General features: G+C 36.4%; 1 protein-coding gene across 3 annotated transcripts in view; it reads right to left on the bottom strand.

The window, feature by feature from the left end:
- TOX (thymocyte selection associated high mobility group box) overlaps positions 1-14754 on the bottom strand; it is a 251738-nt gene that overhangs the window by 111549 nt on the left and 125435 nt on the right. For 2 of the 3 annotated variants that reach the window (XM_067553725.1, XM_067553726.1), the window contains exon 3: positions 6736-6978. In XM_067553725.1, coding sequence (XP_067409826.1) covers positions 6736-6978 — 243 coding nt within the window. The remainder of the gene's footprint in view (positions 1-6735; positions 6979-14754) is intronic. The other variant, XM_067553727.1, reaches the window with a different exon arrangement.

The raw sequence follows: 14754 nt of genomic DNA, 5'->3' as shown, positions 1-14754 counted from the left end.
CCAATTCTATGTGAAAGATGACACAATTTTTTTTGGTTTAATTTGTGAAATAGACTAATTCCAAGAGTCTCAACCACTGGATTTCAAGTATGAAAAACTTGACATTCCTGATAGGTGAACAAATATGATGATGATTGGCTAGTAATCCAATGGTTGCATCAGCCATCATAAAGATGGTGTCTAAAGTTATCCTGAAAGGAGTGCACTGACCCCATCCTCATCATATTTTCAAACAACAATTTGCAAATATTTATGCATGCCTATGTTTGAACATCTAGCCTGGTTTCTTAATGTAGATGATTCATAGTTATAGACAATTATGGGTTGTAGCTTATTCATAGGCTTTAAGGTCACAAGAACCACTGTGATGTCCTAGTCTGAACTCCTGCATAACATAGGCTATATAATTTTATCCATTAATTTCCTGCGTGAGGTCCAATAACTTTTGGTTGAGCTAAAGAATATCTTTTAGAAAGTTATGCAATATTTCAAGATTTCAAGTGATGGAGACTCCATCACATGCCTTGGAAAATTGTTCCTCACTGCTGAAAATGTGTGCCTTGTTTCCACTTCAACTAGCTTCAGTTTACAGCCACAGGATCTTCTTATGTATCTGTCTTAGACTGATGAGCTCCCTACTATCAGATATCTTCTCCTCACCTAGGATATAACTGTTTATAGAACCCTGATCGAGTCACCTTTTAACCTTCTGTTCTTCATATGTCATATACATTGTCTTTCTAACGTCAGAACATTGGAGGAGGCAACAGGAGTAAGGAAAGCTAAACATTACAAAACAGGTCCTACACTGGCATAAATAAGCATAGCTCCATTGTCAACAATCAAGCTACACCAATTTACAACAGCTGAAGATCTAGGTGTATGTTCCTTTGGCTATGCTGCTCAACAATGCACACGCAAACTGCCATGACCTGTCAAGGCTAATTTCAATGTAAAAACCAGACTTCAAAAATCCATGTAATAAAGATCACCCCCCAAAATGAAAGGGCTTGAGATGATAAAAATTCATTGCTTTAACATGAGGTGTTCTATTACCTTAGTTTTATGATTCGGCACTTCTGATAGCAATAATTCACAGTAATAACATTTGGGTAACAGCAGGTCTGTGTGGGATACAAGTATATTTTGATCTGAAGTGAAGACCAGCCTTGTAATGAGGTACAAATGTGAAGTATTCACTGGAGACTGAAAATATCTTATACCACTGTCATGAAATATAGGGCAGAAAAAAATGACTATGTGCTATTCAAACATGATTCAAATTTCAACACTTTGGTTAATAAGGGGAAAAATCTTTTGTTTTGTTATGGTAAAGAAAGATATCAGTTTTGTTCATCAGCAATATCAAATTTCTGTTTGACTCAGTGGTTTCTTCTAACACTCAAAGGTGCCAAAAAAAATCAACCGTTTAAGTCAGTCACAAGATTAGCCATGAATACCAAATTTAAACTAATATCTGTGGAGCTGGTGAAACAAAGTATCTTAAACTTGTCCCAGCTATAATAATAACAATCTCCTATATCAAATTTATTAGCAATTACGCTATTAATAATAGTTGCATTCTACAGAATATGGAAAATGAAAATAAAAGAGGTGTCCGATTTCCTGCACTGTATTACAGTGGCATTCATATTTTGCTTAAGATATTACTCTCTCATGAGCTGCATAGCTAAAAAAATATAATTCATGAAAAAATATGTAATTGCTCAGGCTTTGATGGAATTGGGGCATAATGTTAAATAATTATTCATTGCCTTTATTCTTCTGTCAAATTGGGAAAAAAATCTTTTTATTGCTTTTTTTATATAAGGACACAGGCCCCTGCGACATCCATTTTATTTTAAACTAATGCTTCTATTATTCCACATCTGAATAATTACAGCTGACATCATCTGCTCTTCAGTGTCCTGAAAGAGCTTTAGCTCTAGTCCACTGCTACATATTTTATGCACAACATGAAATAAAATACCTCAAGATTTTGAAAATATTTATTTTAAAAACAGCAATGAAATTGTCTGTAATCACATTTTCTGCTCTGCTTTGAAAGCTATATTATTCAATATGCCAGTGGTCTTTTCCATAACAGCAACATATTAGAAATTCATGCTGCTCTAATACATCTGAATTCATTGATGTACTGCACTCCCTATAGACCTAAAGAAACATTTCTGCTTCAGTTTCATATGTCCTGCACACTACCTACTGATGTGATGGTTGTCAAAACAGTTGTACAGTAGCCTTTGAATTCAAAGTGTGCCTTGACTGTCTACTAAAAATGACAATAAACCCATATATATACACATTATTCTGGCTTTTGTTGCCAATACAAATAGAGCATTCTGGAAATATATCCCCCAATATTACTTCCTTTTAACATCTTTTCAATTTTAAACTTTAAAACTTGAAATTTGAAGCATTCAGAGAAATCGAAATCCCTTTTATTTTTTTCTTGTAAATGTTCTATACATCATTATAAGCCACACTGTTCAAAAAGCCTAACTGTTACATATGAAAGCACTGTAAAAATACTGGTGTTTTCTAAATGTAAAAGCCATACTGTGAATTGTAATCCTGATTCCCTAGAAAAACTCTTAAGCAACGATAGAACATACAAAGTTATAGACACACACAGGATCTGTTGTGTGAGCAAATGAACACACAGAAATATTTCAATTATATTTAGCACTGTAAAAGGCATTTTGCAGATACATACACCCTCTCATGAGAAATCTGTGCAGACAGCTTTATTTGCAAATTTTTAGTGGGTATTTCTTACCGTCTTAAGGAGCATTTCAAGAAGATTATATAGCACAGGCAAGTCTAGAGAGGCTGACATCCACCAGAAAGTGAGACAGACCTACTTGTAGAGGAGCTGCCTCAGTTGTAGTAAATGGAAAAAGGGTCCTTATTCTCTTCCACTACAGACATACCAACATGCTACCAGACAATTAGTGCAACTTTATTATCTGATTATACCCAGATATCTAAGCAATCTGAAATGTAGATATATCTCAGTTATGTCCACATTAAACTTGTACATAATACAGTTCTTGGCTTTGACTTGAGGACCCAGACCCAGTTTTGCAATACCAGAAGATATTTTGTACACAAAATGTTAAACTCTGTATATCTAAAACTACTATATACAATGGAATGTCTTGAGAAATCTGCATTTGATGATACTGTTAAAAATAGATGTGTGCATGTTTCTTTGGTAGAAAACAGAGACCTAGATAAGAATATAGAGGCAAACATGAACTGACAGCACAATGTAGGAAAAGGGAAATCTTAGTGATGTTTTTGAGCAGTAAAGAGTGAGACAGACTTCAATCAATCTCAAAATTTCAAAGCAGGCTAATTCCCAACTTGACTGTCAGATACTGTAAATGGCAATGGGAAATTCTCATCTCCCAGTATTGTAACATTTTTCAGAAAGAGAATTCCCACAGTGTAGAAAATCCATAAGAAATTGATCCTTAATGTGAATTTCCTGAGCTAGTACTGGGTTCTTATTGTGTGTGCTTAAACACTTCTACAGATGAAAACTCTTACAGATATTGGGGTCAAATCCTGCAGTATTAACTCAAAGAGCTTTCAAATGGGAGTTTTTCCTAAGTGAGGTCTATATAGGTTTTAGTGAACCAGCAGTTTTAGTGTGAGTTTGTTAGAGTGCTCTTGAGTGCACAGTCCAGAGTAACTTCTAATCATACTAAGCCAAATTCCAAAGGTATTAGTTTTTAGTCAGTCCTTATTCAAGCAAATTCTCATTTTACAATGGCAAACACTTGCCAGTTGAAATGAAAGGGAAATGCCATGATCTGTGCCACCATTATTTTCCAGCTTTGTTTATTTCCACCAGCTTAGCATTAACTAAGTCATTATCTAAAAGCGTGTCACCTGATCTGGTGACAGCCAACTGCAGGAAACCCAATAGTTCAAGTACAGAATAAAAAACATAGGCATCACTGCTAAAATACTGATATAGACTGAGAAGAAGTTAGCAGAAAAGATGAGAGTAAACAGGCCAAATTCAATGCAGTTGCACCTACTTACACCACAGATGAATTTGGCCTAAACCCAGTAACTTCTAATAAAGGTGATAAATGGGGATGGTGGTGGACCAACCCAAAGGTTCAATGCTGAGAACAATTCTACTGAAAATATTTATTATTGACCTGGGAAATGGAGCTAGTTGACTGTTGTTCAAATCTGTGAGAGAGAGTGATATATTAGCAAATACAGGGTAGCAAGAATTTGGACAGGTTTGAAAAATAGACAAAAGAGTTTCAATGTTAGGAAATATGTTAGCACATTTTGGCATATATTATTTGTATGAATCAGTATTAGACAGGACAGTAAAAAAGAAACTTAAGAGTGGTGATTAGTAATATCAAAAGCTAGAATGATGTGCAGACAAAGACACTTGTAAGGTTTCTGGGTTATATAAATAAAAGAGTATGTTTCTAATGCAAATAAATAAAGCTAGCTCTTCACAAAATCCTCTGTCTCCCTTGGTGTTTTGGAACACTATCTTCACTGCAGAGTTAACTTGAGTTATCTACACTTGTGTCAACTCCACTCAAGTTAGTGTCACTTGAGTGAATGCAAAATAAAACTCAACTGAGGAGAGTGCTTGTGTTAGCTGTCAAGCTGGACTCAAGTTGTAGCATATACCACATGACAGGCCAGACAACTCCAATTCAAACCTCCACCACATTCGAGTTAAGGGATTCTGGATGTGGACAGGACCCGAGTTAGGGGCAACATTTGAGTTACAACTAACAATTAAGACAAACCCTGTGTGTGGGAACAAGGGAAAGATTGAGAAATGGAGAAGCTAAGAATGGGACAGGAGAGGACAGAAAATAGACTTATGTCAGAAATATAGTTAGAAAGACTTTCATCCCAGATAAAGTTGTTCAAATGTAAATCAATCTGCAGTATGACTTTGTGGCAGCAGATACAGTACTTTATTTTTAAGGCAAAGATGGGTCTACAGTATACTTGGAATGCAAAAAATTATATTTGGATGTTCTGTATTCTCAATAAACAGGAACATGCATTTGCCATAAGTCTGAGGAATTCTTGCTTTTTTGAATACACAAATTCTGAGTCCATGTCATTTTTTTGGGAAAAGACAAAAATAACATTTTAAATTTTACATAAATATCGTTTCCCTTCTGAGCGTGGACAGTTAACTTTTGTTATCTGCACTTGAAACTAAAGTTATTTCATCAACCTACTTCCACAATAATGAATTGTTTTCATGGATAAAAATCAGTAATACACCTACATTCTGTGCTGTGGAAGTTGTGGCCCTATAGCAAATTGATCAAGGTGGAAAGTTATTAGGGGTCATAAGAAGAAGGAAATATCCATACCCCCAGAAATGATGCCTGGATTATCATTTTTAATTTGAACTATCATTACTCAGGATTCATTTAGTAAACATAGTGCCTTTCCCAACCACCCAGTGCATTTTCCTTTAATTTACCTCTGTTTTGTCCTGATCTACATAAATTCCCCAAAGCAGAATTGTTTAGTTATATTATTCAGCTTTTTTTGTATTTGCCCTTGATCCAATAATTCACTGTGACAATCTACAGGCTCTCAAGGCCTTTTCTTCATAGTTCTTTGCAAAAGGCTAATGTGGAACATCAGTGCTTAAAAGAATGCTTAGTTTCCAAATCATAACCCTGGCATAAAAGAGATCAATCCAATGAAACATTGCTTTTACTCTTTATTAAAGAGCCAAGTGCTAGTCCTACTTTCTTCAGGTTTTTCTGTTTCTTAGATCCTTTCATACCATTCAACTCCTTTTCTTTTTCAAGGAGACTGAATAATGTATTTCATCAGTTTTGTAGAAGTCCAAGCAATTTAAAAAAAAAATCTCAGAAATGTATCATATTATTGTACGAAAAACTCCTCCTCCCCCCTCCCTCCATAGAACATGCCCTTGAGGGTCATATTCTGTTCTAAAATATATGGACATATCTTCTAAGTCAGTAACAACTGAGCAGCACATCTGAGGCCAGAACTGGTTCCCTGGTGTACAGCTGGCATACAAAAAGTTGGTAGCTTATTCTTAAAGCCTCTTAAAAAACAGTATATTTAAAGTGACTTTGCACTTCTTGTAATCAATTTAAACAATATAGAAATGACTGAAAATATAATTCTTCTCAGGCCCAGGCCCATAATGACTATTTGACAGGATCAGGCTCAAGACTTAACTCTCCCAATCACTTCAATGGGAGCTCTGTCTGGACAAGGACTGTGAATTGTGAAAAGGCTACAAGATTTGGCCTAGAGTAAAAAAAAAAAAAAAAAAAGACATTTGGTGTTTTCCTGAAATACAATAAGCAAGAAACGAAACACTACATTTCTGTACCAGATTGTGTGCATACAAATCAGAATGGAAAGAATCTAGTATGGAAACACAGAACATAGTCACCCAGGGCTAAATCCTGTTTCAGCTGAAGTCAATGACACTGGCCTGATTCTGGCCTCAATGACACCAGTGTAAAGCAGCAGTAATTCTATTGGAGTCAACGGGGCAGTAAAACTGGGGATAGATCAGAGCCAGTTGTGATGATTTCAGGGGGACCTGGATATAGCCTATTGTCACTATTTCAAACAGATATAGATATCCACATTTAAAAAAACCCAAAACCCTAAATTAAACTAGCCCTTAAGTCAAAGACTAAAAATTCTTACCACAGAAAGTGAATTTGAAAGCAATGCCCCATCTTGGCCAAGCATGTTGGATACTGTAATTTCAGGTAGGTCCATGTTTTGTGGATGGAATGGAAGGAGGCCATTATGGTTCATTGGGTGGCACAGAGAGTGATACCCAGACTCTACCTCATTCAGGTGCACCAGTGAGTGGTCAGGTAATGATGGAGGAGTTATGGGAGGTATGTTAAAATCTTCACTTTCAAGACTTGGACCAGGAAAAGACTGTAAAAAGAAAATACAGATATTGTTACAAATTGCAGAAAAATGAAAATAAAAGAATAGCCACATGTGCACACAAACAAAAAGCCAATCATTATACATTGTTATGTAGTCATTTCAATTTAGCAAAGAGACCATTTTAAACACTTAGACATTATAATGGTAGAGTTTCACCATTAGGTATGGAATAAAAATTGTCTCAAAGGCATAACACCCTCTGATACTTGCACAGCTTCCATTAGACAGATCTTTTTTCAAGAAGGTGAATTCAAACAGATTTCAAAGGTCCCATTAAAATTTTCCAAAAGTCTTCATTTAGCAGAATACCTTTTCCATGGTAATTGTGGAAAAGGAATGACATTTATAAAATTAACATTGGATCAAAATGTTTCATAAAACTCAGCTCAAGCAATACATAGTGAAAAAGAAATTCTGTTCTTTTGCTACTGTTTTTAGGTTTATACAACAATCATGCATTCATTCTGCTAGAAAAGAAACACAAATTAATACAGAAATAGCATGCATTTTTTATGAATATTCAAAAGTATTTTATATAATGTAATTATCTCTCAAGAATATAGATTTTTTATTTCTTAATCTATAAACTCACACACGCATGTATTTATGCTATATCTAAACAATTTATTCCATGATGTGATTGTGTGCTACTCTACTGACTGTTGTTATTTAAAGTCATGTGATTTAGTCTGATACAAGGTAAAGCTACAGGTAAAGTTAAAGGACTATATCAAGATAGTAGATATTATTTGTTTATGATCTTCTGGCAACAGGTAGGCTCATGTGAGAATAAGGAAGAGCAGTGTGGATATCCAGATATATTTTGAAGGGGAAAGTGAGCATTATGGCTGGATATGGCTAGAGCAGGACTGAACAGGAAAGGAAAAGTGTGAAGTGAAAGCAGTTAATATCTGTGTACATGAGCATTGCGGTTCCTGATATGGTGATTCATTAACTTGTGAGGGAGAAAGGAGTGACCTGAGCACAATATTAATCATGTGATGTGAATTAAGAGTTACTTAGAATCCAATTGCAGTTGTTCAGCCACAGCCCTGGTGTTCAGGTTGGTCCAGATGTGCACTGCCCCAGACTCCTGGGAGAGTGGCTTCAGTGCCCCCTCTCCCTTTCCCAAGAATGCAGCGTCCGCACCTCTCACACCCACAGACATGGGGCCATTCCAGAGTCTGTGGGAACCAGCCTCACACCTTCCTGCCCCCTTTGTGAAAGATAGGGCTCTTGGGGTGCTAACCCTGTGAACGCTGTGTGCTCAAGGACTCCAACTATGCTTAGATCCTGCAAAGATCCATTAGGACACAGCAGAATGCTCCTTTTGTCCTCTTCCCCCTGCTCTCCTTTTGCACCCATGCAGGAGTGAGCACACTGAGAGAGTGCAGCAGCCATTAGGAACATAGCATATTTATTTCTTAGTCTAGTATGATATTGCATATGGAGACAAGCATGATTTGTAAAGCCACTAACAGAAGGCCAAGAGAACAAGCAATGCTGAAATAGGTAAACATAGGGGAATTTTGTTATTTATAGATTCATAGATTTCAAGACCAGAAGGGCCCACAGTGATCTTCTATTCTGATCACACAGAACTTCTCCCAAATAATTCCTAGGTCATATCTTTTAGAAAAAGATCCAATCTTGATTTAAAAATTGCCATATTAGTATCATAATATCTGAGCTTATTCTGCCCTGTTGCAGCATGGAAATAAAACCTTTAAACTGGATTTGCAACCAAAGATTTTATATGCTGCTACTGAGTTGTGAGGTATTGGTGGAAACCTGAGCAAAGTAAGCTTCTACAGCACAATGCACCTTGCCATGGTCAAAGAGGTGTTTTTTCACCAAAGTCCAAGGAGCGATCTCCATTTCCACCAATTAAAAATCTACCCGACTGAGCATACCTTCATGTAGGGTGAACCATCAAGGTTAAACTCATATATGCAAAAGCAGAAATCCCAAGGAATGAAAACAGATAGAGGAGAGTGGAGGAGTTGGCAGTAATACCATCATAAACGAGTGAGGAGCTTGTATTATCCCTGTCAGGTGGAATGACCTCACTCTACGGAAATCCCAACCTGGAAAATTAGCCCACCCTCCCCATCTACTCATTTAGACCACTTAGTTTGTGGTGTGGTTCTACAAAGGGATTTTGTTCCCTGGTAGAAAGAAGAAGAGTGGCATATTGAGTTTCTAAGTCTTATTTTTCCCTGCATTTAGATGCTATGATGCAGCCACCAGTTGAGACAAGGCAGGAAATGTGGGCATCAAAAATAGATACTCAGTGAATGGATCCTAGTTGCACACATTCACTTGTATATGTAGACTGAGAATTATAGTTACACAAGGTTACTGTGTATCTCCCCTTCATTACATTAACAATAAAAATAATAAAAACATATATCATCGTATGGTTATGAGCTGCAAGCCAGTTACAGTGTATTTGATACCACATAATGTAACACATATTTGTCAAATTATACTGTCTCAATTTCTAAAGATAGCAGTAGTATAGTAGTAAAGAAAATAATAAAATGTCAGAACACTATATAATTTATATGGAAATTAATTACTAAGCCATATTAAATATATCCCAGTAATACTATGGCTGTATATGAAAAGTTTTGTCAGTTGAACAGTACTAATTTCCAATAAGAGATGACTTCAACTGTTTATTTTGCATCTTTTTTTTTTTTTTTTTTTTTTTTTTTTTTTTTTTTTAAAGAAAATTAGTTTTGCCCAGTTCATTAAAGTAAGGAAGAGGCTAGTTCTATAAAACACTGTGAGATAGCTGTTTAGTAATTTAGTTATGAGGATTATTTTGCTAAACTAGTATTTTCTACCCAATGTTGGCACTGTCCTGTTGGAGGGGTCTGGGAGGTGGGGGATGTTAATTCAAGCAGTTAGTCCAAGAATAAATTGTCACCACGACAGTTTGTCTTCTCATGTTAACATTTTGTGGATGCTCATGGCCTGTAGCCAGGTAGCTGTCATATCTGTTCCCACCCTATTTTATAATTAGGCTTGGAAAGATTAGCTTTTTATCAGCAATGTCGGTAAAGGGCAATTTCACCATACACACACACACAAACCCATAAAAATATTTTAATTGATAATAATCCAAATGTACAGATAGGCAAAGCCAGAAAAATGCTGCTTGAGAGTTTATCAGAATTTGATTTATGTTTTAACAGTTATAAATCTTTAACTTTTTGAATTTCAACATCATCTGTTGCAATTACTGACTGATCCCTCATGGTTCCCCTCAATTGAGAAAATGTAAATAGATAAAAATAAAATAAATGCTTAAAACCCATAATTTTGTGCACCTGTGAAAATTTAGATTGATAAAAATTTTAAAAATGCTTTAAAAGATATATTGCTATTATTTGTCACAATTATAAAAAATAATAATTGAATTATGCCAGGGGATTATTAGTATTACATTTTGCATATAACTTCAGTGAAAACCTCTTAAGTCATTTTCTTCCTAGGTTCACTGCAGTATTGGCATAATCCTAGTATATCCAGGTAACCAGGTGATACCTCTCCTTTATCCAGCTAGTAAAGCAGCACCAACAAACTGCCTTCCTCTTCACCTTCCAACAAAAACCAGCAGCAGTGTGTTTTTTCTTCTCCTCACCACATAACTACAAGGGGACTTCAGCACTGGGTCTGCTTTTCTCCCTATGGCCATGGGAGGACAGAGTTGTTTATCAGCTGTTGAGCACTGGGGAGAGTTCCTAAATCTTTATTATATATAAGGACAGACTTCTTTTTAAACCCCATTTAAAGCCCATTTGAATGCACTGAACAGATCAAGGCTTTGCTTCTACTTCATCATAAAGAAGATTTCCATCACATCTCAATGTATTATTAGCAGGTTTGGGAGAATTTAAAGTTGAGTTGGTCAATAGTGGGAACCTCAGAACTGAAATTTTAGGTGGGTGGTGTTGAACTTCCACATACTGTCTTGGTTCCAGAATAGATCTCAAACCAGATGGAATCTGCATTCTATGGTTCTAGTTTAATAGTTTGTGAAATCTCAGAAGTTATTTTTGTCACATTTCTGTTGATCTCATGATACTGATGCCATCTTGGCCTGCAATTTCATGAGAACAGCTTGCAAGATTTTGGCACAATTGAACCCCAACCTTCAGTTGCCAACCCAGACCCAAGCTTTTGCTTAAATCAGCATTCTGATCTGAACACCAACCCCAGTTGGCTTCTTTCTCATTTAAATTTCTCTTTTGTGCCAATTTGCCTGGTCAAACCCAGCATCAATTTTATGGATTTTAATTGTGCCAAGTTCTGGAATGGAGGCAAAAATTAGATTTTTTCAGGTCAAATGGACAAACACCAAACTATTTATCCTAGTGGCTTATTAGTCAAATTCAAGTGCAGTGATTCTTGTCATTGATGGGACTTCTTTTGGTAAGTGGCAAAACAGGCCCATACATTTTATTTTCATTCTCTCACACACACAAATGTCCACTGAACTGTAACAGGAGTGATATCTGAAATAGCTATATGACCTTACTATAATAATTAAGGGAGAGAGTGTTAGGACAAAAAAACGCCTACCTAACCAATGATGATTGCTAACTGACTGTATTGAATGTTATATAGCAATGTTTAGAAAGTAAATGGAGAAAGGTAAATGAAAGCAAAAGACATTTTAAACAGAGTGGCCACAGGAGGCAGCAAACTTCCAAACATTCAACACAAATCCTCTGTGGAAAGAGCAAAACCATTATTATGTGACAGTGCAGAAGGTATCGACCAGATAAGTTTAACTTATATGCTGGATGGCTACATCACTCATTGTACATGCACTCAACAAAATATAGTATTAGCAAGAAATCCTTAAAAATATGGTCTTCTCATGTGCAAATGGAATTTAAATAACATATTTAAATCAATATGGAGTGTGCCTTAATTTTTTATTTACAGTAAGGCTTCTCGATCTGAACTGTGGAAAAATGTCAGTTTTAAAAAAATAGATGCTTCAGGTTGTCTGCTCTTCTATTACTGAACACATTGTTACATAACTGAAATAGTTGTGACTTAAAAGTAATGTAAAAACAGCATGATCATTAGAGGAGGAAAAACAATAATTTTCTTTATACGCATCTGAAAGTTAGGATGATTAGTATTTGACAGTGGTATTTCCAAGAATATAAACAGGACCAACATTATCTCTAATTTCTTAATGGAGGACCTTCAGAAGTAAGAGTGTTTCAGCTTTTTTGTCTCTGCATGAACAAGGGTTGATAGCTTGAGACTATAATGCATTACTGTGGAAACCTTCGGTCTCTTACATAAATCATCTTAACACTCAGCAAGAATTGTCCAACAGTGCCATTGATATGTTCGAGTCAATGATCCCGCAAACAATTTTTTTTAGGTTTCTTCATATGTTAGACATCAGCAATAAATCATATTCATTTAAAAACACACAATATACTAATTTATCAAGCAACAGCTATCAAAAACATATTACCGGGGAAGGTACAACTTTTTTTCCCTATTGTGCTAATCAATTTCTCTAATTTACATTAGGTAAAGGGCAACGCCTCAAGCAAAACATTAATTTTCCAGCACGAGATGAATTCCATTTTCAATAAGGAGGAGAATATGCTGACAATGATACAATTGATTTAAAATAAGCACAATTTCAAAGTCAACGGAATTATGAAAAGGAACAGTGCTTTTTCAAATGAAACATTCCACTCCTGAGAGTCTTTTTTCATTGTTTAATTTCATTTTAAACACCATGCTCTACAATTTGCTATTTGAAAATGAATGTGCCTTATTTATGAACAACATTTTACATTTAAATGCATTTAGTAGGTGACAATGAACAAAAAACTATAAAAGATTACAAGATTTGAGCTGTAGAGATACCATTACCTGCTAAAAGCTCCAAGCTTTCATCCTTCCCTACAAAGAGGTAACAATATAGCCTTCCAATTCAGAAAGTTTAAATCAGTCCATTAGAACAGCACAGCTTGTTGTTACCATTATCAACCAGATCTAGATGGGAACAGTTTAAGGCAACCGAGGGCCATAGGCACAAATGGGGACTCCCTCGATCCTGACCTCATGCCCTTCCCAGGCATACCTTCACCATAGTGGAGCACCTCCTGGTGTGGCAGTGGTGGAAAGAGCCATCCACACAAGATCTGTCTGCTAGGCTATAAAGGGGGCCAACTGCTGCTCCTCTTTGGGTAGGCTGGGGTCTGTCCTGAAAAGGAAGGAATTCATTCCCTACTTACTCCTCTGCATCTAGGGGCCCCTACTGACAATATCCCAGCAGAGCAACAATGAGGTATGTAAGTGAGCACCCTCCAAATACACAAAGTCTCTGTTTTGATGGTGGGGACGCTTCAAAGCAGTGGATTATTTGTTTGTTAACAAAAGAAGAGGGATATGACAGTTCACAACTCTCCAAGCTATTGTTTCAGGCTGTCTACAGACTCAGATAGACGCTGCTGCATCATAGAATCACAGACTCATGGGACTGGAGAGGTCACCTAGTCCAGTCCCCTGCACTTATGGCAGGACCAAGCATTACAGTTACACTAGGGCTGTATTTCCAAGATGTTCCTTGCAACGATAGCTAGATTTTTTAAAATTTAAAATGAAAGATGGATTTTGAAGTCAGTGTGGGATTCAAGAAGCTGGCCCATAGGCATGTGTCCATACTCTCTGTGCTGTAAGATTCTTATGCTAGAAGATACATTTCTCCACATTGGTCACTTGCACTTACTGTATTTCGTTTTTCTTTGTAGATTTAATTTTTTTAAAAATGAATAAAACTTCAGTTTTAAAAGAGTTTTCAAATGTTTTTAGAGATCCTCTGAGGAAAATTACCCAAATTAGGCTTGAAACAAAGCACCAGAGAACAAAATTGAACACATTCAGCATCCAAATATTTTAACTAACAATTTTAAAGTCCTATTTTCACAAATCTTACTGTTTGAAACGTATATGATACATCACATTTAACCTGTCAGAAGCCTCATTAGCATCATTGACTCTAAACTGGCAATCAAGATGGTGTGCTTTTCAGGTGTTTACATTTTCAAAATGCTCTTAAAATAGCACTACTATGGATTGACATTTAAGTACTTCCACTTAGTGGGCAAATACTCAGTTTAAATTTGCAAATCCTCATTGAATTCCCTTAGACCTCAATCACTTAAAGATGTGGTAATGTAGAATAAAAAATAGAACAGGACAAGAATAATGCAAAATAAGGACAGAATAAGGAAGGACAGAGATTCCCTTCCTTTCTATTAAAAAGGCTGAAAACCTATGAAAAGTCTCCCAATTTTTTGGGGTGGAGGGTGAGCCGAACTGGTTGTGACGGATCCCCAGGGATCTGTAGGACTGGTTTGCCCCCTTAACTCTCCAATCTGGGTTGTCTCTCACAATACTGAGCTAGTGGCAAGTAACCAACCCCTCCAGGAGCTGTTATCACTCAGGGCAGGTCTACACTAGAAGCGCTACTGCAAGAGGAGGTAACTATATTAACAGGAGATGCTCTCCCGCAGACATAGCACTGTCCATACCAGCCCTTAGGTCGGTGTATCTTACATCGCTTAGGGGGATGGCTTCTTCACATCCCTGAGTAACATAAATTATACCGACATAAATCGTAGTGTGTACAAGCCCTAAGCCACCAACATACAAGGACACACCCAGCTAAATTGCATGAATGCTCTCTAAGCCACTCATGAACTGCAC

Source organism: Emydura macquarii, unplaced genomic scaffold (assembly GCF_026122565.2).
Source record: "Emydura macquarii macquarii isolate MOO-44397 ecotype Brisbane River unplaced genomic scaffold, CSIRO-AGI_Emac_v2 contig_1477, whole genome shotgun sequence".
Taxonomy (NCBI): domain Eukaryota; kingdom Metazoa; phylum Chordata; order Testudines; family Chelidae; genus Emydura; species Emydura macquarii.
This window is presented reverse-complemented; position numbering and strand designations above follow the sequence as displayed.